General features: G+C 41.1%; 2 protein-coding genes across 2 annotated transcripts in view; both read right to left on the reverse strand.

The window, feature by feature from the left end:
- Positions 1–427: 427 nt before the first annotated feature.
- On the reverse strand, positions 428–4,158 carry LOC120571831 (trypsin-like). The gene is made up of 5 exons (XM_039820924.1): positions 4,119–4,158; positions 3,765–3,957; positions 2,515–2,768; positions 1,355–1,491; positions 428–762 (listed from the first exon to the last, which is right to left on the reverse strand). Exons 1-5 carry the CDS (start codon positions 4,156–4,158, stop codon positions 613–615), a joined length of 774 nt encoding a protein of 257 aa, XP_039676858.1. The 3' UTR covers positions 428–612.
- Positions 4,159–4,915: 757 nt separating this feature from the next.
- Positions 4,916–21,874, reverse strand: part of kmt2ba (lysine (K)-specific methyltransferase 2Ba) — a 31,360-nt gene continuing 14,401 nt past the window's right edge. The window contains exons 10-37 of the mRNA XM_039820925.1: positions 20,480–21,394; positions 20,124–20,237; positions 19,818–19,964; positions 19,219–19,311; positions 18,891–19,008; positions 18,523–18,636; positions 18,045–18,235; positions 17,721–17,822; positions 17,407–17,520; positions 17,094–17,170; positions 17,034–17,040; positions 16,677–16,842; positions 15,939–16,024; positions 15,325–15,459; positions 14,968–15,126; positions 14,765–14,882; positions 14,570–14,648; positions 14,166–14,326; positions 12,559–12,720; positions 9,993–12,375; positions 9,254–9,376; positions 8,802–8,920; positions 8,411–8,536; positions 7,985–8,237; positions 7,731–7,844; positions 7,504–7,587; positions 7,272–7,401; positions 4,916–6,897 (exon numbers count right to left, since the gene is read on the reverse strand). Of these exons, the coding sequence (XP_039676859.1) occupies positions 6,622–6,897; positions 7,272–7,401; positions 7,504–7,587; positions 7,731–7,844; positions 7,985–8,237; positions 8,411–8,536; positions 8,802–8,920; positions 9,254–9,376; positions 9,993–12,375; positions 12,559–12,720; positions 14,166–14,326; positions 14,570–14,648; positions 14,765–14,882; positions 14,968–15,126; positions 15,325–15,459; positions 15,939–16,024; positions 16,677–16,842; positions 17,034–17,040; positions 17,094–17,170; positions 17,407–17,520; positions 17,721–17,822; positions 18,045–18,235; positions 18,523–18,636; positions 18,891–19,008; positions 19,219–19,311; positions 19,818–19,964; positions 20,124–20,237; positions 20,480–21,394 (6,666 nt within the window). The 3' untranslated portion in view covers positions 4,916–6,621. The remainder of the gene's footprint in view (positions 6,898–7,271; positions 7,402–7,503; positions 7,588–7,730; positions 7,845–7,984; positions 8,238–8,410; positions 8,537–8,801; positions 8,921–9,253; positions 9,377–9,992; positions 12,376–12,558; positions 12,721–14,165; positions 14,327–14,569; positions 14,649–14,764; positions 14,883–14,967; positions 15,127–15,324; positions 15,460–15,938; positions 16,025–16,676; positions 16,843–17,033; positions 17,041–17,093; positions 17,171–17,406; positions 17,521–17,720; positions 17,823–18,044; positions 18,236–18,522; positions 18,637–18,890; positions 19,009–19,218; positions 19,312–19,817; positions 19,965–20,123; positions 20,238–20,479; positions 21,395–21,874) is intronic.

The following is a 21,874-nucleotide window of genomic DNA, read 5'->3' on the forward strand; positions in this document are numbered from 1 at the left end:
CTTTTCCTTTGTATGTTAAGGGTTGCCTCAGTAAATAAGAAACAGTGAAGTTTACAAAGCGCCATCTGAGGAATGCATGCAAAGAATCCAGACAAGTGAAATGCAGGTATGCCTTACTGCTTATTTACTCAAGTTTGGTTGTGTCCCATATCACTCCAGTGCCCACAGTAACTGAGGACAAAAAGCATTTCATAGGCATGCACGTGTCTATAGTACAATAAGTACAAATTAAATATTATACATGGATATTTTGCAAAAGTTTAAGGTTGGTTTTTAATTTAAACTCATTAGGAATTCCAAAACAGCAGAGACCTTGTGACAGCACAGAATGGACACAGATAATACAGTGTTACCAAGCAAGAGCATGTTAATATGGTTGACAACAACAGTGAAACTCAATGTAGACAAACAAAACAAATTCAGTGGATGATAATGTTAATTTTTTATTCATTTGTCCAATTCTTCTGAATATTATGCCTCAACATTGAGATTGATATTATACATGAGATGTATTTGGATGAAACAATAATACATTGGGTGTTCTAAACAAAGGTATGAACACTGAGCATGGTGTTGTAATGTCAACTTGCATGTGGACGGGTGACTGTGTGTTTAGTTGTTGCGCATGGTGGTGCTGATCCAGCTGTTGTAACGGCACACACGGGTGTAGACGCTGGGGTGTCCTTGCATGGCGCAGTCATAACCCCAGGACACCACTCCTTGCAGCTGACCATTACACACCAGAGGACCACCAGAGTCTCCCTGCAACACAGGCAGATCAAAAAAGATATTGGTATAAATGTCACTGTAAGTGGTAATAGTAATAACATGGTACGTTCTGTTGTCATAGGGTGCACTGTAACTGTAACAATAGGTAACAGTCGCTCTCTGGTTGAAAGATCCAACCCTGTTTCAGCTTTGGGTGTGGCCAGAAAAGTGTGAAAAAAATATACTAATATCACCAATGTGTTATGATAAAAGCACTATGTTGACAGCTTCATTAAAACCACATACCATTAAAAAACTAGAAGAGGAAACATGTTCAGAGGGTTAACATGTATCTCTTGCAATACTGTTTCATCATCTTCCTGCAGTCCATCAGACAGACACAGCAGTGGCAGTGGCAATATAAAAAAAGTGGGTACACTGAAAATGTATTTCTATTTCTATTTCTAATTATAGGATTTTAGAGTGGATATATGCAACATTCATTGTAGTGAAAAATAAGTGCTATAATGTACTTGTGTGTGCTCAGCACGGCACCGAGTGACAGACTCTTTGTACTGCTGGAAGAGATGCACACTCATGCACCACCTGACTCCCTGTGTGTTCACTGTGGTTTAGTCCAACTCACTTGGCAGCTGCTGGCACCGCCGTGCATGAATCCGGAGCAAACCATGTTCTCAGTGAAGAGGTGGGGGTAGGCGTTCCTGCAGATCCTGTCATCGATGATGGGCTGCCGCAGACACTGCAGCCTGTCAGGAAAGTTGTCTGTGGAGCGGGAAGGCAAGTCTTAGTTACTGTACCTAACCATTATGTAAATACTACATTTAATCTGTATAACAGGGGAAAACATGTGGTGTTAAGGATAATAAGATTAATGCAGTGATGAGTCGATAAATTGATTTGTCGATGGGAAATTAATTGCTTCCTATTTTGCTAATTAATCCCTTAAGATTTGCTGCTTTCCTGTTTTATTTAATTGTAAACTGAACACATTAGGGTTTGGACCCACTGGTCAAACTAAAGAAGTGGTATAAATAGGTCATGTTATCGCATTTTATGGACTGAACAATTACTTGATTAAACAAAAAAAATATTGACACTAAACAGTAAATAAAATAATTGGTTGCAGCTTTAGTTTGTTGGAGCCCTAAATAATGAGACCTAGAGCTGCATGTCACAGTGCAAAACATGCAGTATCCTGGGCCTCAGTTAACACAAAGTGTGTGATATGTATGCATTAATGGGTACTCCAGCTTTTCAGTACTGAACTTCCATAAAGTTGGGGAACTTGGAAAGAACAAAACCTCCCCGCTGCCTCCTAAATACCCACTTCTGTCACACCCAACACCTCCAGTAATGAAGGCATTCTATTAAAAAATATCAAGTCTCAACCGCAAGCCAAATAACTCCGATGACATTGTCAGGGTTACTTTTTCATATTTTGGAAAACTCATTAGAGCCACAAAAGACACACATTACACAACTGTAGATATTACTCATGACGAGTACACAAAACTTACTTGTAAAACTGGTGGATTGACCCTTTAAGCACATACTATGTTGTATACTATCATCAGGCTTTTTGTGCTGCACCTGTACCCAGCTTATGTCTGATGGCAAACTATCCGCCTTCTTTAGTTTGGTGGTTATCCACACAGTGACATGGTTAGGCTGTGCAGGGTTGCTGCTGTTGATCAGCTCTTTGAGTTTTAACGCCATGCTGCATGAGTCAAACTATACCTCTGTTCTCTCCCCTCCTTTCTCTCTCAGCTTCCAGACATGACTTACTTCCATTGGCAGAGGTGTTGCCCCAACCAGACACCAGGCAGTTCTCGTCGGCCTCGGGGCAGCGAGAGGGCAGGGCCACGGTCTGGACGTTGCTGTTGAGGGTGGCGGGGCGGCTCAGTTTGATCAGCATGATGTCGTTGTCCAGGTTGTAGCTGTTGTACTGTGGGTGCTTGATCATCTTGTCACCATCAATCCACTGCTCGGTGCCCTCATTCACAGCAATGTTGTGCTCGCCAAGACGGACCTGGATACGACTGGTGGGAGTATGAAAGTTAAGACAGTTTAAAGTCTGTTTTCTTAAAGATTATTTCTGCATACCGTATTATATTTAAGAGACATAAAGTTAGTGACCTGATTCAGTGGTGTCATTACAAAGCATAAAGGGAGATTACATTTGCCATCATACTGTATGTCTATGTGTGTGTGTGTGTGTGTGTGTGTGTGTGGGGGTCTGCTCACACTAGTTGGATTCCGTTGAAATTCCATTGCAATTTGTTAATTTATTTTATTAATGCAGTTAGTATTGGCTTACAGCTAACCAAGCTAGCCATTATACTAGCTGTCTGAGGCTAATGTGTTGCTAAAATAACAATTAACTGTTAATTGCAGTTGGGCTAACTGTTATGTACTTTACTCTTTTATTTTTACTCTTGTGGACTACGTGTCTATATATTTTTACTAAATTAACTACTGTTAATATGTGGACTAAATGCTGATATTTCACTGGTGATATGTTGTTTCTTCCTGGTATGAGGGACAAGGAGGTAATTAAAAGTTAGTCTATATTGTCCTTGATACTGAACTAACCCATTTTAAATTCCATTTGGTGTCTTATCTTCTTCAGTTTTACAATTGCGTACAGTAAAAAACTTAAAAGGCAAACTTCTGTTTTTAACTTTTACTGGAAGTGTGTTTAGCTTGGTGCATGGCTGTGAGATGAAGCGGGCAAAAAGGCATGCTAGGAAGGCTGTCCCATCCACACTTAACCCAATCTACATATGCTCCGTGCTTCCGGAATTGGCCTATACGGTCATCAAAAATCTCATAAATTAAGTAGAAGATTTTCATCATCAGACACGATGGACAACCATAAGCATGGCTGTGCACCTACAGAGGGCAGAAGACCAATAAAACCCTGGTTCTGGCACATCACTATTGACCCTTTCTTTAATATTAGGACATTTCATTTGCATTTAAGTCAACAACTCAGTTGATTGTAATGCAATAGAATTGTGACTTCCTGTACTTACGACTTGTAGCAGTGAGCAGCAGACACCACCCACTGGCTGGAGATGAGGGATCCACCGCAGAAGTGGTATCCAGCGTTCAGAGACACCTGGTAGGGAACAGAGTGTCCGGGACACTCATACCCGCCGACAATCTTATCATCCTCAGCTGCAGCAACTGAAACATGTGAGGTATGACATACCGTATGAATTACAACTTAGAAATACTTAAACCTGGCCATGAATGAAAAAATACATAAACTACATAAAGGTTTGCAGCAGTTAAAACTACTTTACAGTCCTGAAACATAGTACATAAGAGTACATTTAAAGTTATTTTTCAAAAGAGATCAAAATATAATTTGGTTAGCCTCTTACATGCTGCTCCAAGCAAAGCCAGGAATATCAGGGCCTTCATGGTGACTTTCCTCAGAATATAAGAGAAAGTTCACCCTCTAACGCTTTATATACACCTGTCCTGCCCTTTACGTTCCCAAATGTCTGAAGGTCAGGAAGTTAAATGCAAAACTCTGTTCTGGGAAAGAGCCATATGGCTGAAGGCAACAAGACCTTGAGTGATGTCAAAAACTAAGGGATGAAGCTCCCAGGCCGCCTAAGGGGACCTCGGTTTGAACATTGATCTTATTTATTGAGCTTAATTGAACTTTTGTTTTATTGTTTTATCAACATCATATTCAGTAGAGGATCAGTCCAGTTTTAGATGGTGATGTGTGATAAAAATAGATGTCACATTTCTAACAGTGTGAATATTTGTCCAGAAATACATTAGCTTACTTTAACTGTTGATATGTGTGATGGCAGTTTGCAGGTGTTGCGGGTCTCAACTCTGCAGTGAGCTGCAGGAACATTCAAATAGGTTTCTCCATAGAAAACCTGATAAGAAAGATAAATTCGAAAACTGCAGCAGTGATAATGGAAAAAAAAGGTAACGTAACAAAGAGCAGTAGAGATAGAGTACTATGTACATTCGTGGTTTCCCAAACAGGGACCACAAGATCATTGTTGCAGGAAAAACAACTAACAAACAATATCACACATTTTACACACATTAAAATGTATAGTGGATATTTATATATGTTCACTTAACAATCACAAGTGATATCCTAATAGTATTTTAATCTTGGTAAAAATATTGGCAAAGGGAAGGGGAAATGTGAACATTTCAAATCTTTATTGAACATAAATAAAAAAAAATTGTAGGTAAAAAAATATTTAACAGGTTTAGAAATTCTTTATACAACTATGTACAGGCAACGATCCATACTGAGCTAATAAAGTAACAAAGCTTTGCGTGTCAATTATTAATCCTGAAAAACAAAACATATTTCCACAGCATTCAGCCTTCAACTCTAGTATCCTATCTACATCCATTAGCTGGGTGTGGCTGCAGACACAGGAGAATAAGCACACAAAAAAAAAATGGTGGCCACCTATTGTTTCAAAAATAATTGCAGGCATAATAGCAAGTCATTGTTCTATAGTTTGAGGTTTGTTTTCGTACTATCAAGAAGAAATATTGAACATTAAGGAAATGAGGAAGCTGCTTTTCACCAAATGTGTTATGTAATTAAATTAAATCTTGCTTCAGAACACCTTTGAGGTAGTACACCTATGAGAGAAAAAAAAATGTGAGGAAGAGGGTTCAAAACAGCGGCAACAAAAAAAAAGATTAACTTAGATGAACTCTTACTTAGCAATAGCTTCAGTTCCATTAGAGAGCCATCACTTACAAATAGAAAGTTAAAAGCTCAAACACATTTATTTGCATCAGCTTGTTGAATATACATTTATTGTTCAAATATACAAAAATAAAAAAAAAAAAAAAAGATGTATAAGGGACTGTGCAGAGCAAGATCACTATTTGAACCCTGCACCAAGGAAACTCTCCCTCATAGACCTTAATTACACAAACAGCACAAATTAACAAATAAAGAACAGACTATAATGGCGGGATAAAATCATTTAGACCACAGCATCTCTGCCGTCACAAATAAAAACAGGAAATTTCAGCTGACTGAATGAGGAGGGGGAAAAAGGTTTGGGTGACTTTATTAAAACTACTTTGTCACCAGCACCTAAAATATTGGAGTCCCTGCTCACAAGACTTGTGGTATCCAGATAAGATTAAAATGTAGCTGCACTACAATGTACACACAAGGTGCCTTGAGTCAAATTTGTTTATTTAGCTCCAAAGTAAAATTTGTCCCGTCTGCTGCGACACCAGTGCTGCCAGAGAAGGTAGTGTCAAAGTAAGGTGCTGAATAAATTCTCGTCATCCTTCTCTGTGACCTTGTATTTACAAAAACACTGTCACCAGCATAATAATAGATCCCTCTTTAAACAGTTATAGCTGCAATCAGGTTATTTCAGTTTGTTGCTGGTAATAATTGCCTCCCGTCTGTTGTCTAGCCCCAGTTCCAGCAGAGGCTTCTGTCAAGTTCAACAATGTAAAACTCAAAGAATGTGTTGTATGAGATGGTAAAACAGTACACAAATCCCCAAATATTGTGCGGTTTCCTTAATTAAACTACACTTCCTAACAGACCAATAATCCAGCAGTCTGAAATCACATAAATAGTATTCATCCCAAGCTTTGACATATGGCTCTAATGTGGTTTGTGTGACTGTTCACAGCAGTTTAGAGAACAGAAATGAGCAAACACATGCCATCCTCCATCAGTCTATAAATTAAGCTTCCAACAAAACGAAGACTTTCAGTAGATACAGGTGTGTACAGGCGACCTCATTCTTATGGCTAAGTCACAACAGGCGCCTTTATCAGTCAGTCAATCAAAGTCTGTCTCCTGTATTCAAGTGCATTAAACAAGATGGCTAATAGGTACGTGGTGCGTGTGTTGTACTAGTTCAGGAAGCGCCGGCAGCGTCTCGCCCCGCAGTTGCAGCGCAGCTTGCTGTTCTCGTCCTCAATGGGGAACTTGTAGTCGTAGGTCAGTTCTTCGCCGCGGTAGATCTTCCTCAGGGCGAAGATGACGATGTGCTTGCCGCCGTCCACATTGATGACCCGAGAGTAGCAGTTTGGCTCGCACGAGTGGTTGATGAAACGAGCCGCGTTGCCCTGCATCGTTGCGTCCACAACATCGAAGTCGTCGATGCGGAACATGTAGCAACCGATGCCCTGGCGGAGGCAGATTAAAAAACAGTCATTATTATTATTATTATTATTATTAACAGCTTAAAGTTATAATTGTTTAACATTTTAATTAAATAAAATACTGTTTGATACTATTAATGGTTGGCATTTTTTCTGCAATAGCCATTTAATGTATTTCCATTCCATAATTACCTATCTTTAACGTATTTTTTCATTCCTGCACTAGATTAAAATTTCTGACCTACACCCTTGTTGCGGCTTCACATTAAGAGCATTCAACAGGAAGGAACATGCAAAATAACGGAGGCAGAAACTCTGACTCATTATGATGATGATGATGATGATGATGATGATGATGATGATTTCTAAGTACAGTGGTGTGTATTATGTTTACTAACCTTGCCGTCATAATATTTCTCCCGCTTATCTGTCAGGACAGCGCGAATGACGGTGCCGGCGTACTCGATCACCATCTCGCCAGCCTCAATGTTTCTTTTGCAGAAAAGTCCACGGCCATGAATTTCAGATCTAAGAGGAACAGGGAACCGTTAAATACATTTGATCATACAATTATTACTTTAGACATTAGTAAAATCCCATGCCTTTGTTGTCTTTTTATTTTGCCCCTACCTGTAAACTCCTACTGCTTCTTTGGAGATTTTTTCCAGGTGTCTGAATCTCATTGCCATGGGAAGCTCACTGCTGGTGGCTCTCCTGTCAGAGTGAGACACAGAAAACGTGGCGTCCACATGGACATGGCATCTTTTAGCAACTTTAAATTCCTGTGCATTGTGGAGTGCAGCGGGTTAAAGTTTAATGTTAGGATCAACAAAGTGGCAAAAATGTAATCCACTAACCTGGAAGATTTCAGTGGGAAATCATCCTCCTCTTCATCAATGGGGCCTACTAGCATATCAGGGAGCTCTCTGTGCTGTGATGCCAGGAAGTTGAACATATCAAAAGTCACTTTCCTTATTAAAAAAAAAAAAAGAGGAGAAAAAAAAAATTAATTTGAGGAGTATTTAAATCAGACAAACAACATAAATGCACTGTATTAACACTTAAAAGCTTTTAAAAATAAAAGCATGACAAAAAGTAACTGTGTCTGTACCGCGTGTAGACTTCAGTACGAGCACAGCCGCTCGGATTTAGGGGAAGCTCTTCCTCGATGTTATCACAGCGGTGGAAGCGGAAGCGGTGGCGTTTGCAGTTTGCGGCACCCTGCAGCTGCTCCAGCAGGAAGATGACGGCATCGTGGACGACGCCGAGCACCCGCGGCCCGCTCATCCCGCCCAGAGGCAGCTGCTTCAGGTGGAAGCCTGCTCGAGCTTCGAGGACGCCGTCAATCACCGCACGCCAGGCGACTGAGGGAGGAAAGAGATCAGGAAGGTGTGAGAGCAAAGCTGCACACAGGCTGACAATTGTCTCCTTTTTGTTGCTCTTCTCAACCATTCTGTTCCCTAATAACTGAGTCCAAAGAGTCTCCAATACAACTGCAGCTATAGGTTTAGCACTCTACTAAGCAAGTAGCTCTTACCCTCTATGCTGTTAGCCTTTACACTGAAGCCATCATCGCTGGTGATTTCAAAACGCAGGTGGGGCTGGTTCATGTATGTCCTCTTTTTGTGTTTGGGTGCAGGTGCATCTTCTTCTGAGCTAAAACCTGTAGATTATAGGAGTCGCAATTGCCAGAAAGTGTTACATTTTAAGATTTCCTGAAAAGAAAGTTTTTACATAATTAAATAACTATATAATTAGATTGTGAATAATTGTCACGTCACAGTACAAAAGGGTTAAAAAAATGAATTACATGAAATTGTTCAAACTTTTTTCCCTGTGGATGCCAGGATAAGTAGCTGTTGCGCTGGTAAGAACTAATGATGATCCACATGAATAAACAAATAGACACATAATGTTTTATTACAAACCTGAATAAGGGCCCCATTCAGAGAGGTCTCCATGGCGAGCGCTGACCCACATGTGTGTTTTACCCTGAGTGTGACTGTCGGTTTGTTCGCGTGTGGGGGGACTCCCAACCCGAGGATGCCTGAGCAGAAAGGATGAGTATTAACAATACATGTTAGTGTTAGAACACATCTGAGTAAAAAGTAATCAACACACATTAATAATTATGTGGACATGTTCAGAGAACTCATCTCCACGAAAGGCCTGTTTTGGCAAGAAATACTACTTAGTATTACTAATAAATACTACTTTATTAGTAATACTACTAATAAACTATTTGATACATAATGTTGCTTTAAAATGTACTTAAATAGTTGTTAATACAACATTTTCTCCTTTTAAACTAAGTTTTCTTGCATTTCTACCACTTAACCAGCCACTTACCAAAATGAGTGTACTTTAAGGATGAACTAACCTGGAGGGTGTCGGAGGCGGTGGAGCAGTAATCTTTGACGCCTCGGGCTCATGCGACATATTCTCCTGGTCCATATCAAGGATATCCTTCATTGTTGGAGCCTTCATTCTCACACCACCTGGTCTGTTGGAAGAAAACCAGAAACATTTTGGTGACTTAATACACTGATTTCTGAGACCTCTGAGAGGTTGTTGCGTTTTAAGCGGTTCCTACCGTAATTCTAAGCCGAAAAAGTGCGTCTGTCAGTTGGGTACAGAGCTTCGCGTGAGCACAGGCTTTCATGACCTATAGCCAGCATTTAACGTTAGCTACTCCGCTGTGCTGTGAAGTGATGTCTGACTATGTGAGACAAGCGTCTATCAACATTGTTGTGGATGCTGCGGTCTCAGCCTGGCAACCTCCGTGAACTTAGAGTCTGGGGAATTTGTACTGCAGTAACTATTTTAAACACCAGCTGTCAGTATTACATATTGCACCTTTAAAATTATGTGTAAAATCTCAAAAGATAAAAGTAACATTATGCAGCAAATTTAAAATATCAAATTTAGTTAATTATTTTTCAAACAAAAAAATTATGACAATAGCAAATATCTGCTGCCCTAATAATAGTGTACTAGGTAGTAACCTAAATGACCATTGCAGCACAAAAGTTGTTTTTTGTAACAGGCACACTGTAATTTGGTAGTTTTGGGTACTCTCTTGTGAAAAAAAACTAAAGAAGAATTAAATCTTGAAATACCTGGCTTCATTAACTTCATCCAGCTCACTTGACGGATCCCTCAAGAAGTCCATCTTTGATTTCTTCCTGGAGGGCCGTTCCAACACCGATGACACTCTCTTGACCCTCACCTGGTGACGTGATGAAGCAGGTGTTGGTTGCAGGTTGACATTTGGTTCACTGAGGAAACCACTGGGGAACTCTAAATGTTCAGCTGGTGTCTGATCGGAGACCTCTGCGCCCTGGAACTGAGATGTTCTTCGATGTTTTGCCTTTGGTCGTTGAGTTTTCCCGAGGATGATGGGTATTGTCTTTGGCGTGTCACGGTGGGTGGCCATGGCTCTGTCAATAATAGCCTGGGCTGTGCTTTCTTCGATGTTGGAGAAACTTGCTTCAGGAACTCTCTGCACGCTGACAGGGGTTGTGGGAGTTGTGGGATTTGCAGGAGCTGGGGTCGCAGTGCTTTTCACAGGCACTACTCGGACGATGATTTTTCTCTCGGATGTTGTTGTGTGGTTACCGGCAGAGAGGACATTTGTGGCAGAGAGGCTGGAACGAGGTTTTATTATAACACGAGGGACTGAGCGCTGCAAGGCATTACCACTGTGGAGAATCTTAGCAATCTGGCTTATTTTATTGTAGGCAGGAGAGTTTGCACTGAGTGACTGATAAGTGTTTGATCTCGGGTCTTTGATCAGAATTTGACCCTGTCGGTTTACCAGAAGGACCTGAGGGGCAGGAGCCGGTGGTGGCGGAGAGCTAGTGGCTGCATCTGGATTCTGAATCACAACTTGCTGCTGACTTTCTGTCCTTGAGTTGTCCAAGCGAATGGCGATGGTTCTGCTCTGTGAGGCACCAGGCTGAATAGGTACGTTTAAACCATTGATCACAATAGGGGAGGTGACTGTCCGCGGAACTGCACAAACAGTGGCAGCAGCAGGGGAAGCGGACGCATTATTTATAGTTTGTGTTGGTGTAGGTCGAGGGGGCAACATCAATTTGAGTTTGCGCTGCTGCGGAGTACACGGTTTGTGCGGGAAGCGTTTGAAGTTCAACGCTGGACGTTTTGTCTTCATAATGTCGGCTTTCATCAGCGGTGTGGGAGATTTTTTGGTTTTACGCTCTGGACCCTGGGAACGCTCGGGAGAGTAGTCAGGGTCATTCAAATCATCTTTAAATCCTTCAATGGAGTCGGCCGATGAGCTACTCTCATCTTTGCCAACTTCAACGTTATTTGGGTACATCGCAGTGCCTTCTTCAGCAGAAAAAAAGTGACCTGTAGATGAATCTAAAAACACCTCATTTTCAGATGTTGGTGTTTCAGAGCCCATCGAGACTTTTTCCACCTGAGCTGACAAATCATCATTAGCATAACCTGCTTCGAGGACATCAGATGGTGGAGAATTTTCCTGAAACACTGGCTCAGCTGTTGACGTTGACACAGTGTAGATTGACTCCAGCCTCTTTAGAGCGACCGTCAGCTGTTTAGTAGGTGTGTTATGGTTAGTGTGAATCTCACTCTCTCCATCTTGTCGTTCTGGGTCTCGAGCTTCATTTTCGACCGTCTCGCTTTCATCACTCTCTGACCCGCCGTCCGCTCCGTCTAACTGGGAGATCGACTGTGTTGAAGTGAGCTGACCTGAGGCGTCTGAGCTGCTAGCTGCGTCGCACACCACTGTGCGTGAAAATTTAAAGTAATGGCTTGAGTCTTCATCTTCGGATTCATTCTCCCGATTATCTACTTGCATTTCCACATCTTGCACTACGCCTTCCACCTCTCCTCTCCCGCTTTGTGCTCCACAGTGAAGTGCCACGTTCTCGGTGAGCAGAGCCTCGTCAAACTCAAGCTTAGCATTCAGCATGGAGGCCACTGCTACCTCTGTGTCAGTGTCAAACACAGTGTATGGCAGCTCCTGGGCCATCAGGTGGGCTACCTCCTCTTCCAGGTTATCAGGGGCTAGTGAGATCCCGTTGGTTGTGGCCACTGCTGCATCTTCTGCCTCAGACGATGCCAGGAAGTCTTGGGGAACCTCTGCAGAAACTGGAGTGGTGATTTTAAAGTTTTGCCTCCCTCTGGGGGAGTGAGTGATTGCTCCTTGCCGAGTTAACAGCCCTGCAGAAAAGCTCGAGTTAGATCGAGGCGGGGAGCTCCAGACTGGGGATGCTGAGTTTTGTCGTGACAGAGGAGGCGAGGCTGCTCCTAAGTTTGATGACCTCGGAGGCGAGCTGAACAGGGCACATCTGGAGTGGACGGTGCCACCTGAGCGGAGGGTCATCGGTACTGACGGGTCGCTGTCTGTTGGCGAGGAACTGCAGCGGCTTCTTGATGAGAGCCTGCGAGGCCTACGGGTGTCCTCCAGGTCCCTCAATGTCAGGATATGATGCGATTTGGGAAGAGCGGACCCTGAGAGCATCAGATAACAAAGAGTAAAGAAGAGGCAACAATGCTAATTTATGGGATCTACTTTAAGAGTACGGTAAGATGTGACATAGTTAACACTCAAAATGCAGAGAAAATGTCGTAGCAATGCTAAAAAAAAAAGTCTAAATATATTAAAAACAAATGGCAACATCTTAATCTTTTTACCTGGAGATGGAAGAGGTCGAGAAGATCCTCCTGCTGGTTTCCTGGTCTGTGTGTAACCAGGACTTTTGGACCCAGGTGTGTTGTGGCATTTAGAGTTGGGTGATGGAGTAGTGGACTTTATTGGGCTGGATGAAGAACTTAAACGATCCGGGGATTCCATATCTGGCAAAGAAGAAAAGATGTCAAACAAATACAACCACAGTGCAAGTGTCATAGAATATGGATACGGAAGTACTCAACTTCTACCATTTACGTTGCAAAAAGAATCATTTCAGGGGAACCAAAAGACGTTGGATTAGTTTTAATGGAGGATTTAGCCTACTCCTTTTAACGTCAGCTCTGTATAAAAACATTTCTGCGAATGTCGGCTGAAGTGAACAACAGTCAGCCAGGTGTTAGGCCTGCACGATAAATCGTTATAAAATCGCGATTTCGATTCTCCCTGTTCACGATTTAATTTTTAAATGACTTTGATTTAAAAAAATAAATAAAAACATTGGCCTTTATTTTAGTAGGACATCTCTCACACAGTTCAGGTCTTCACCCTCAGCCAATGACAAAGTGCCTTTTAGTCACATGTTTCACTCGTCAGTTCAGGGCTTCACCCTCAGCCAATGACAAAGCGCCTTTTAGTCATGTGTTTTACTCGTCGAGCGAACGCGGAAGTTCAGAAATAAATCAAATGGATATTGATGAAAACCATGTCAATGATGAAAACCCAGGTACTAGTGACGAGAATCAGCCAACTACTCAGTCTCATACCGAACTCATTCCGAAAAAAGGCTCACAGTCGGTGGTGTGGAAGTATTTTGGATAGAAGCAAGATGACGAGGGTCAGTCCGATGTGATTTGTAAGGCATGCTTTGCCCTCGTCGCGGCACCGCAAAGTAACGCCGCAAGACTTTACCAGCACCTCAAACGTCACCACAAACTGCAATACGATGAAGCCGTACAAGGCAAGAGGTCTGAAAGACGTTTCAATTAGCCTATTTACAACTATGTTCAGGGACATATTCAGCGCAGTACGTTAAACTTCTATTTTTGGTAACCTACTTGAATGGCCAGTTGAATGTTAATTCTATAAAAAGGCAAGCAGTTAAAGAGTGTGCTAAGAAATCATTCTGTTTTTGATGGTGTACTTAATTGGCAATTTACAAACGCCATTTCTCTAGAAACTGAAGCTGTAGCTGCAGCATGTTGATTGACATGTTATGTATGTTAATTATGTAAAGACATGTTCAAGGAGTTCAGATAGAGCCAGTATCAGGGCCATATTTAGTTCAATATGTTAGGTCACCATTTTTGGTAGCCTACTGTACTTAAATGGCCAGTATTTACTTTATTTTCTTTATTCATTGAAGCCTCTATGTTTACAGGCTTGTGGTGATTCGCAATGTACTATAGGTGCTGAAAATCAATGTTTGGTACTGCCAATTTGTTTTGTTTTGTCATGGTTCATGTGTGCAATAAACATTACACATTGTGAGAAAAAAATCGTGGCAGAGAATCATGATATCAATTCTAAGCTAAAAAATCGTGATTCATATTTTTGAATCGTGCAGGCCTACCAGGTGTTCATAAAAATAACTAAAAAAGTTCCTGCTGACCTCTGTGGTGGTTGGGGCTGTGGACTATGGTGTGATTCTCTTCTTGGTCCCACCTCGGATCTTGTTCCTCACCAGGCAGAGGCGTGCTCACTTCTGTCACTTTACAGGTGTACTTGCAGCGTCTGCGGGGGTCCACGGTACTCCAGTACAACCGAGAACATCTGGAGAAAGAAGGGAAGAAGAATGCGTTCACATAAATATAAATAAACGAAAAAGTAATAATACCCAAACCGCAGTCATTTAAACTCATGAGAACAATAACTATGCTAAAGTCAGCATCAAAGTTCCAAAAAGAATCAATTTCCTACAAAGTATTTGGGTTTTTAGTAACAAACATACATAATAGAAAACATCAGTTAGAAAAGACCAGTTAGGCTAACAGTTGGATGACAATGACCACTTACTGATAGCCGACAGGATACAGCATCCTCCCATTTGATGACAGCTCTGACAACACACCAAGTTTCTGAATCTGCAGAGAACCTGGAAAAGTGAAAAAAAAAGGAAATATAATATGTTTCAGCACATTAAAGGCAGTCTAATATGTAATACCTTTATGAGTCAAGTGGTTTAAAACAACAACAGCCAGATATTCTTACCTATGGTCATGTTTATTAACTCTGGCTCTAAGCCTGTGAGGAACTTCCTTCTGAGATTGATCCCCTCAAAGTCCACATATACCCGTCGAGGGACTTCAAACCCTTTCCCAGACACCATCTGGAAGAGTATGGTAAACCATAGGTCAATACAATGTAGAGAAAATCAGCAGGTGTGAGGTGTGCGTTGGGAATTGTGTCCAAACCTTCGCACTGACAAGATCCCTGTGTTTGAAGCAGTATATCTTCCGGTCCAGCTGAAACACACAGTTCTGGGCACGAGCACACATGAAGTGGAAATTACTCTGGCAGGTGGTAAGACAGCAGCCCACAGTGGCTCCCGACTGCCCACAACGATCACACCGCTGAAGGAAGAAGGACACAAACAATAATTAACTTGGAATTATGTCATCATTACTCAATACTTTTCACACAGGTTTATCACAGAGTTATGCAACTTGTGCCAACTGCAATACTACAACACTTAAAGCTAGAGTGACAAAAAAACATCTGGTTACTAGAAATATGATCACCATTCAATTTATTTCCTGGAAATATCTTACCAGGTGGCGCCCTCTTGAGACAGCGCTGTGCACTTGCAAAAGAGCGCAATTCTCCTCATACACCTCTGCAGACCAAAGGCAGCAGTTAATGTGGGCCCACTCATTCTGTCCCAAGTACAACAGCCGTCCTGCATCCTATCAGAAGGGAAATACATTGACATCACTTAATAAGCAGTAAGAGTAGCCATTTTTATATTGTACGATGACATAACAACATAATGTACAGTCACTGCAAACATAATGGAGGAGCCTTTGTCTGCCTGTTTTTCTGTATTCAAGTATTTGACTTTTTAGGTGAAATGCAGTGAATGGAGCTGGTTGATTATTCTGCTACTATTTTGAAAATTGATTAATCATTTAAGTCATTTTAGGCAGCCTTTGCTGCTCTTCCTCATTTAATGTTATATTAAAACTGCTAAATATGTTTGGGGTTTGGACTTTTGGTCAGACAAAGAATAATAATTAAGCCACCTTGGACTGTAGGAAAACATTATAGGCACTGTTTTTACTAAAATATAAAATGTGTTATAGACCAAAAGATAAATCTAGTAAATAATCTACAGATTCATCGATAATGAAAATATTTATTAGTTAAGTAAGACAGCTAAACTCACCCTGGGAGCATAGTCTCCATATTGTTGGCACAGGGCACACTGCCTCACATCTTCAGTCTTGGTACTTTCCAGATCCCTCTTTACACCTGTAAGGAAGGAGGAGGACCAAATCAACATGCATATTATAAACCTGAGAAAGCAAAAGTTGAGATGTACCGATGTGGCATTTGAGAGCCGCAATAACAGTTAGTTATCAGTTTGATATGCTAACCAATAATATTTCTCTTACAAATGCAAAAATGTAAAGAGTGAAATCATATTCTTAGATTGGCAGTTGGAAGTTTATTTTTCCTATTACAACACCAGTGTTTATTTATTTTAAAACTGTTTGTAATAACCTTAGTTTATTTTATTCTTTTAATATGTAGACTAATTAATGCCAAACCTCATCTCCTCAATGACAAAACATGTATAGGACACAAAAAAACACTTTACATGCTCATGGACTAATTAAGGGTTTGGACTCCACTACTTAGAAAGTGTGCAACCCTTTTACAAGAAATTGGCTAACAGCCCTGGGGTGCAATTATCGGCTGAATCTCGTTATTGGAACAATAACAATTACATTTTCTCACTATCAACAATTAATATATTGGCCACTTATCTATTCTGCAACCCTTTTTCTTTTTGGCACTCGCAACCTATAAAGATACGATCCTTCCGAATGTCTAAAGGTTCTGACCAAGATCACATTCCTCAGCATACATGATACAGAACAGGCTCCAATAGTTTCCATACCATGTGAATACAGAGGGAGGCTGTGTGATACACCAGACTGCTGTGTAGTGACTGAGGATAGCACAGAGTCAGTTTTCCCCGCCTGAGGGCCCCTGGACTCTTTGGGCTGGTATGTCCTTTCCAGCCACTGTGCATAGCTGTGCTCCTTAGATGGTGGGAGGACCGCCTGAAAAAAAAAAAAAGGAAAAAAAAAAAAAAAAAAAAAGAAAGCATTATGCCACTACAAAAAAAAAAAAAAAAAACCCCAAAAAAAAAAAACAAAACCAAAAAAAACATTTAAGACAAGTGTGTACTGAGAGACACTTTTATACTCTACAAGTTATTTGACTTAACACTCACCAAAAGCTTCAACTATGCCATAAAGCTATATCAACATAGTGAGGGAAAAATTTTAAGTTTGCTCTCTTTGGTAATTACCTTGGTAATTCCTCAGTGAAAGAGTTCCACTTTTTCAGATGGCTTGCAGGAAACCAACTGAATACCTGCTCAATCACCTGCAAGAATACAGCAAAATTGAATTAGGATCAAAGGTAAAAGGATGGTGAAAAACGGTGTCTATTCTTGGACATTTTGGACAATATTTTGGTCAAACAGTCTTTGTATAGCTTGTTTGTTTAATGACTCAGTTCAACATTCCAGCCTGTCAAACCAAAGGAAGTTGAAGATATCAATGAAACTTGGGTCTCTAAAAATAAACTAAAACTGTGGGAAATTTTGTAGGGTAACTTACTTTGACATAGCGTGCCCTGGCCTGACTGGTCGGTCTCTGGTCCTCAGGGAGAAGCTCCTCCTCCTCTTTCAGCCACTTCCTCATCACAGAGACGACATCTGCATGGAAAGATTTCTGAAGGAGCGAGAATGAAAGAAAAAATTAGATCACGAAACACATAACGGATTATATTATCATTTTTATTCATTTCTCTCAGCTGAATGTGGTAACACTTGGTGTATTCAATTTATTACTGACTGCTTTGGTACATACACATAAATAAAAACAGGAAGAGTTGTTCTTGGCAGATTATCAGAAAAAAAATATAAACTCACTATTGAGGTGTAACTGCCCCCTTTAAACTTCTTGTCCATGGCTTGTAGATCACACACCGGTTGCTGTTCCCTGGCAAACTGTGTGTTGTTCGTTTCCAGACACTGAAACACAAAAACAAAAAATAAGGGCTAGTTCTGTTATCTGGTAAAAATGACCAAACACAATCATACACTTGCATTTTGAAATAAAACATATTAGGGTGATTTTAAGGGAAGGTAAAAAAGCTTAAAAACAGTGTACTCCTTGTTTGTTTTATTACTGTTTAAGTCAAATATAATACTCTTGGGATATTATCTGTCAAAGTCTTGTGGGTAAGCTCTTACCATTTTACAGATAAGGAGGTGCTGTGTGGCGTCGTTTGAGAGGAGGTCAGTGAGCACCTCCTCCAGCCCGGCTATCAGCCTGCTCTGCAGCTCCTCCTTCAAGCTGCTGGGTTCAGTTTGGTGCTGGCAGCAGGGTGAGCAGGTGTAAAACCCTTCTTCTGGTTGGCTTGACAGCAACCCAAACAGCTCATCTGTAAAGACAGAAAGACACATTTTAGAGTATATAATGTGATTAAGTTTAGATCTTAAATAATATGATATGACATACTAGTGTAACATACATAACATACATATATGTTCTACATGTATAAATAGTAGTTAGGATGTAGTTGAAAATTAAACCGGTGCCTTTTTTTTTACATGCATCATGGGTCTGGTGTTAAACAGGCTAGTAACTTGAATATTACGAAACACTAAACCAGGGATTTATTAGTGTATGGTTGGAATGAAAACTGTAGATCACTTTGAAATGACTCACCCGAAAGTCCTTCACATGTGTGATGAATCCAGTGGCTGCACTTTGAACACTTAATCATCTGTGTGTGTTGGTTGTTGTCGTCGTAGCACTTGTGGCAGACGGTGCAGAAATTACCTGGTGGAGATACAGATCATATGTCAGTCACATCATCTCTTTCTCGAGCCACGTATTTTTAACTTTAAACACAATCAATTGATGCAAGTCCAGTTCATTCTTCTAAGCAACATTAGACTTGTTTGATTAACTTACAACTAAGTCTGGCAGGTTTCCAAACAATTAACCATGTATTTACTGAGCATCCACATATATGGCTACAAAATATATAGCTAGAAAACAGACAGCAGTGTTTGTTGTGGACTGATCATTACCTTTTTTGTGGAGAGAAGTGCAGTCAGGACAGAGGTCCTGCTCGTGGTTCCAGGCCAAGTCCCAGGTCTTTCCAGGAGTCACGCCGCAGCTTTTACACCGAATGCATGTCATGCACACCTGCACAAACACAACAATGTCCATGATGTACAGTATGACGGCATTCTTGACACTTATACACTTCTGTGTAATATATATCATTTTAGTTAGATTCTTTGTAGCACCCCAGAAAATATTTTCTAATTTTTCACATTTAATGATATTTGGGGATTTTTCTCTTGATATACTTAAAGACACAGCAAGAAGATTCCTTTTTTTAAAAGCAATTACCCAAGGCATGTTGCAGTTCATTGGCTTAGGGTAAGTTGGTCCCAAGCAGGAAGGATGGTAGGAGGTTTGGCATCTCCTGCACTGCAGCACAGGCTAGAGTGGAATAAAAACAGAAGGATACATTAATATGAGTTTTTTGGGGGGGTAAATATATGACTACCACCTCATCAGCAGGTCATCGCTCTCTCAAATTTACACATATGGAAATAAAAGAATAATTGTATTAGCAATAGGATCATAATATCTCAAGTACATCTTAAGACACAAGGAATCTGAAGGGTAGGATGTTAAATAGGGTTAGGGTCAGAACTTTTATAACTTAATAAAAAGGTAATAACTTTATATGAAGACCAAAATGCAATGTGTCTCTGTATTTAAAAGAAAAAGTTCATGTCCCGCAAAGATAAAAAAAAGAATTGCACTAAACAAGGACTGTGGATTTTGTCCCTGAACACTTGCATTGAAAGTACATTAGGGAGGGAGGAATGATTACAACAAGTAAATCCTGTTTCAATGTTCATATGAGAAGTTGTGAACCTATCATAAAACACAGTTAGAAGACTTTTCGGTCATACTATAAGTGATGCTAGGTTGCATACCTTCGTGCTCTTGCTTCGACGGCCACACACGTGACAGAATTTGCAGCGCCTGCAGCACCAGTTCTCCTTGTTCTCTTTCTGGGGGCGCTCCTCTGGTGAGAGGCAGAAACTGTGGAAAGGCTCACAGCAGATCTGGCAGAAAATCATCTGATGGAAGTGGGAAACAAAAGGTGTTATTATTGGCACTGCATACCACCAAAACTTAAGCAAACATGGGCTTTGGAGATATGAAGTGTAAAATGTAAACGGAAAGAACAGCAGAAAACCGTTATCAGTAACACTATTCGAGCTCTGGTAAAGTATTACCTCATGTCGTCCTTTACTGGCGCAGAGCAGACAGACAGGTTGTGGTGTGGTAGGGACAGATGTGAGGACGCTGAGGCCGCCCATTAGCCATACGTTCTGAACAGCACAGTCCTCCTGGTGGACACGAGGCAAGAACAAGAAAGCAAGAGGAGAGTGATCAGTTCCTGTTGCATGATGCATAAGCTCATTAGTGAATCAAACTTATATAAATAAGTAGCTTTATAATGATCCCACAACTTGTCACAATATTACACATGCAATTTGATCGAGTCTTGTTTATTTCCTGTTCCAACACCATGATGACTGCAGTTTGAATACAAATATATAATTCCCAACCAACACGAGCAGAAACTCACCTTGAAGTCCACACGAATCTTGAACTTCTGCGACAGGCCCTTTTGGGGAAATCCGTTAGTTAACCCAGTCAGGGTGTTCACTGATGCACAATCTGCAGGATTCTGGGAACGAAGGACATAGTGTTGGTCAGTTGTTGGACAGTTTTGCTGCACTGTCTCTTTTACAGAAGCGTCCTCCTTCTCCTCTTCAGGCAGTTCCCCTCGTCTGTCCTCCTGCTCCTCTTGCGTGCAGTCCTGTAACTCTGTGTGTGGATTGATATGAGGGAGCACTTGCACAGTTTTGTCTTTGTTAGCTCTGTGCATCTCAGTCAAAACATCTGGGTACTGCACCTCAGACTTTGAATGTTCCTGAAAACACAACTTTGACGAAACCTCTGTCAGAGCTTGTGGCTGAGACGATGATGTACATGTGTGCAAACGCAAGGCTGACTGCACCAGAGACTGGGGCAAACGGTGCAAACGTAACAGCAGAGTTTTCTGTGTGGAGTCTGTAATGGGATGTGGTGAAAGTGGAGATGTGGGATGCGTTACAGGCTGGGACGGTTCTGGAGGACAGTGTGGTGCTGAATGTGATACGTGTGTAGAGTCTTTTATTGGATGCATTGAAAGTGAAGAAGTAGGATGCGTTACAGGCTGGGACAGTTCTGGAGGACAATGTGGTGTGCAATGTGATGAATGGGAAATAGCAGGCTGTGTTATAAGCTGGGACAGTTTTGGATGAAACAGTGCAGCACACTGATCCAGACAAGGGGGACACCGCTTTGGCAAAAACAGAGCAGACTGCAGGATAAAATCAGGCAGACGGTGTAAGAGTATTTGTAGCTGCTGCTGCTGCCGCTTCGGCAGTGGGCTTCTGGATGGGCTGGTTTCTGGTAAAGTTTCTCTGGGCTCCGTCTCCTCCGTGTTCTCCTGTTCCTGTGAAGGAGGGGACTGCCTAAGCCAACCAGCACGATAGGTTCCAAAGTGACACAAATACTAGTGACATGCAGAGGCGGCGACAGGCAGCAGCCAAAATAACAGAAAAGCAGAAGAGTGCTATGACATAGAGAACATTAGTCAGGAATAAGAAGTAAGAAAAGGTAAAGAAGATTTAGTAAATGCATTCAGCAGTAGAAACACACAGAGGTGTGGCTTAGAGTAAATGTAATAAGTAAAGTATGCATGTATCCAGTTCAAAGATTAGATAATCACAAAAACACTTTAGAAATTCAACTGTCAAAAAGCTATAAAAACTAATATACACTAATAACTTGTCATGTTTAGTATCATTAAAATAGGCTGACATCTCTGATGTGTAAGCTGCAAATAGGCAGATAGAATGAGAACACAAGAGAAATTAATCTACCTTGATTTAAGTTAATATTTATATTAGGGCTGTCAGCATTAACGCGTTAA

This window comes from Perca fluviatilis, chromosome 13 (genome assembly GCF_010015445.1).
Source record: "Perca fluviatilis chromosome 13, GENO_Pfluv_1.0, whole genome shotgun sequence".
Classification (NCBI taxonomy): domain Eukaryota; kingdom Metazoa; phylum Chordata; class Actinopteri; order Perciformes; family Percidae; genus Perca; species Perca fluviatilis.